General features: G+C 35.8%; 1 protein-coding gene across 1 annotated transcript in view; it reads right to left on the bottom strand.

Annotated features, from left to right (window-relative positions):
* Nucleotides 1-360: 360 nt before the first annotated feature.
* LOC137649702 (uncharacterized) overlaps nt 361-1,105 on the bottom strand; it is a 3,167-nt gene continuing 2,422 nt past the window's right edge. The window contains exon 4 of the mRNA XM_068382662.1: nt 361-935. Within this exon, the coding sequence (XP_068238763.1) occupies nt 569-935 (367 nt within the window). The 3' untranslated portion in view covers nt 361-568. The remainder of the gene's footprint in view (nt 936-1,105) is intronic.

Below are 1,105 nucleotides of genomic sequence, written 5' to 3'. Positions count from 1 at the left end.
CATCTTGTGAAATATTTTTTTTTTCTTTTATGATTTTGTAAAAATGGTGCCATTTTTACATAATGTGATTATATTGGTTGCTTTTTAAATAGATTGGTCCTATTCGGAATACGCTATTTCTATAGCTATTATGTAAAGGGACCACAGCTTACTTTGCAGGAATTAATATTTCAAAAAAAAAAAAAAATATAAGGATATCAATTATGGTATTTGCAAATTAGATGCTGCTTCTTTGATGTTATTCTTCAAGCAAACCCTTTAGTAAAGAAGGTTTGTGATTAAACAGAATAAGTTGGAATGATAATTTTATTTGCCTTCTGTAAGGAAAAAATATAATCCCACTATGCGAGACCCTTAATAGTGCACTGCTTTTTTAAATCTCTAATAATGTTATCAAAGTAACAGTATAGAATAAGAGTGCACAAAGGATTGCTAGCCTTTATATACATACAAATTGATTTGCATATTTATTCTCTCTTTACACAATGGATGTCCTGTAGTTACGCCGTGTGTTTAGGAATGTAGTTACAGACTTGACCGAAGAGTCTTACATCTCAGGTCGCCTTTCTTAAAAACTACTGCTGGAATCCTCGATACCGGAACCTGTGACATCGTGAGCTGAAGAGATTTCGCCAGAAGGCATCGTTGTGTGATAGTTTTCGTGTTGCGTTGAATCTTTAGGACTGTGTACATCTCTCTTCACAATGGATTGCAAAGAAGAGGAACCCTTATCGGCTGACTGGGATTCCATTATGAAATTTCTGTTCTCGTTGGTGTCTGAGTCTCTATTTTCAGAGGAGTCAGAGTACTGGGATGGGTACAAAATGGCCCTGGAGTAAGCATAGAGGTTTTTGTCTTCTTCACAGTCACCACAAGGAATCTGGAGGTCGAGAGAACGGCCATAGCGAAGGATGTCGTTGTAGCTACGGCGGAATCTATTGACGAAAGGAATTAATGATTAGATATTTTGGAATAACATTAAAACTAAATAGATTCGAGTACAGCATTGTCAGTCGTGAATTATAATTAAGAATGTTTAGTTTTCTAACACCTGATATATTTATGTTGCATTGGTACTACTGTCAGTCCTTACGTTGGGAGAGGG

This window comes from Palaemon carinicauda, chromosome 11, assembly GCF_036898095.1.
Source record: "Palaemon carinicauda isolate YSFRI2023 chromosome 11, ASM3689809v2, whole genome shotgun sequence".
Lineage (NCBI taxonomy): Eukaryota > Metazoa > Arthropoda > Malacostraca > Decapoda > Palaemonidae > Palaemon > Palaemon carinicauda.
The sequence above is the reverse complement of the archived record's forward strand: the minus strand, read 5'-3'. Positions and strand labels throughout refer to the sequence as shown.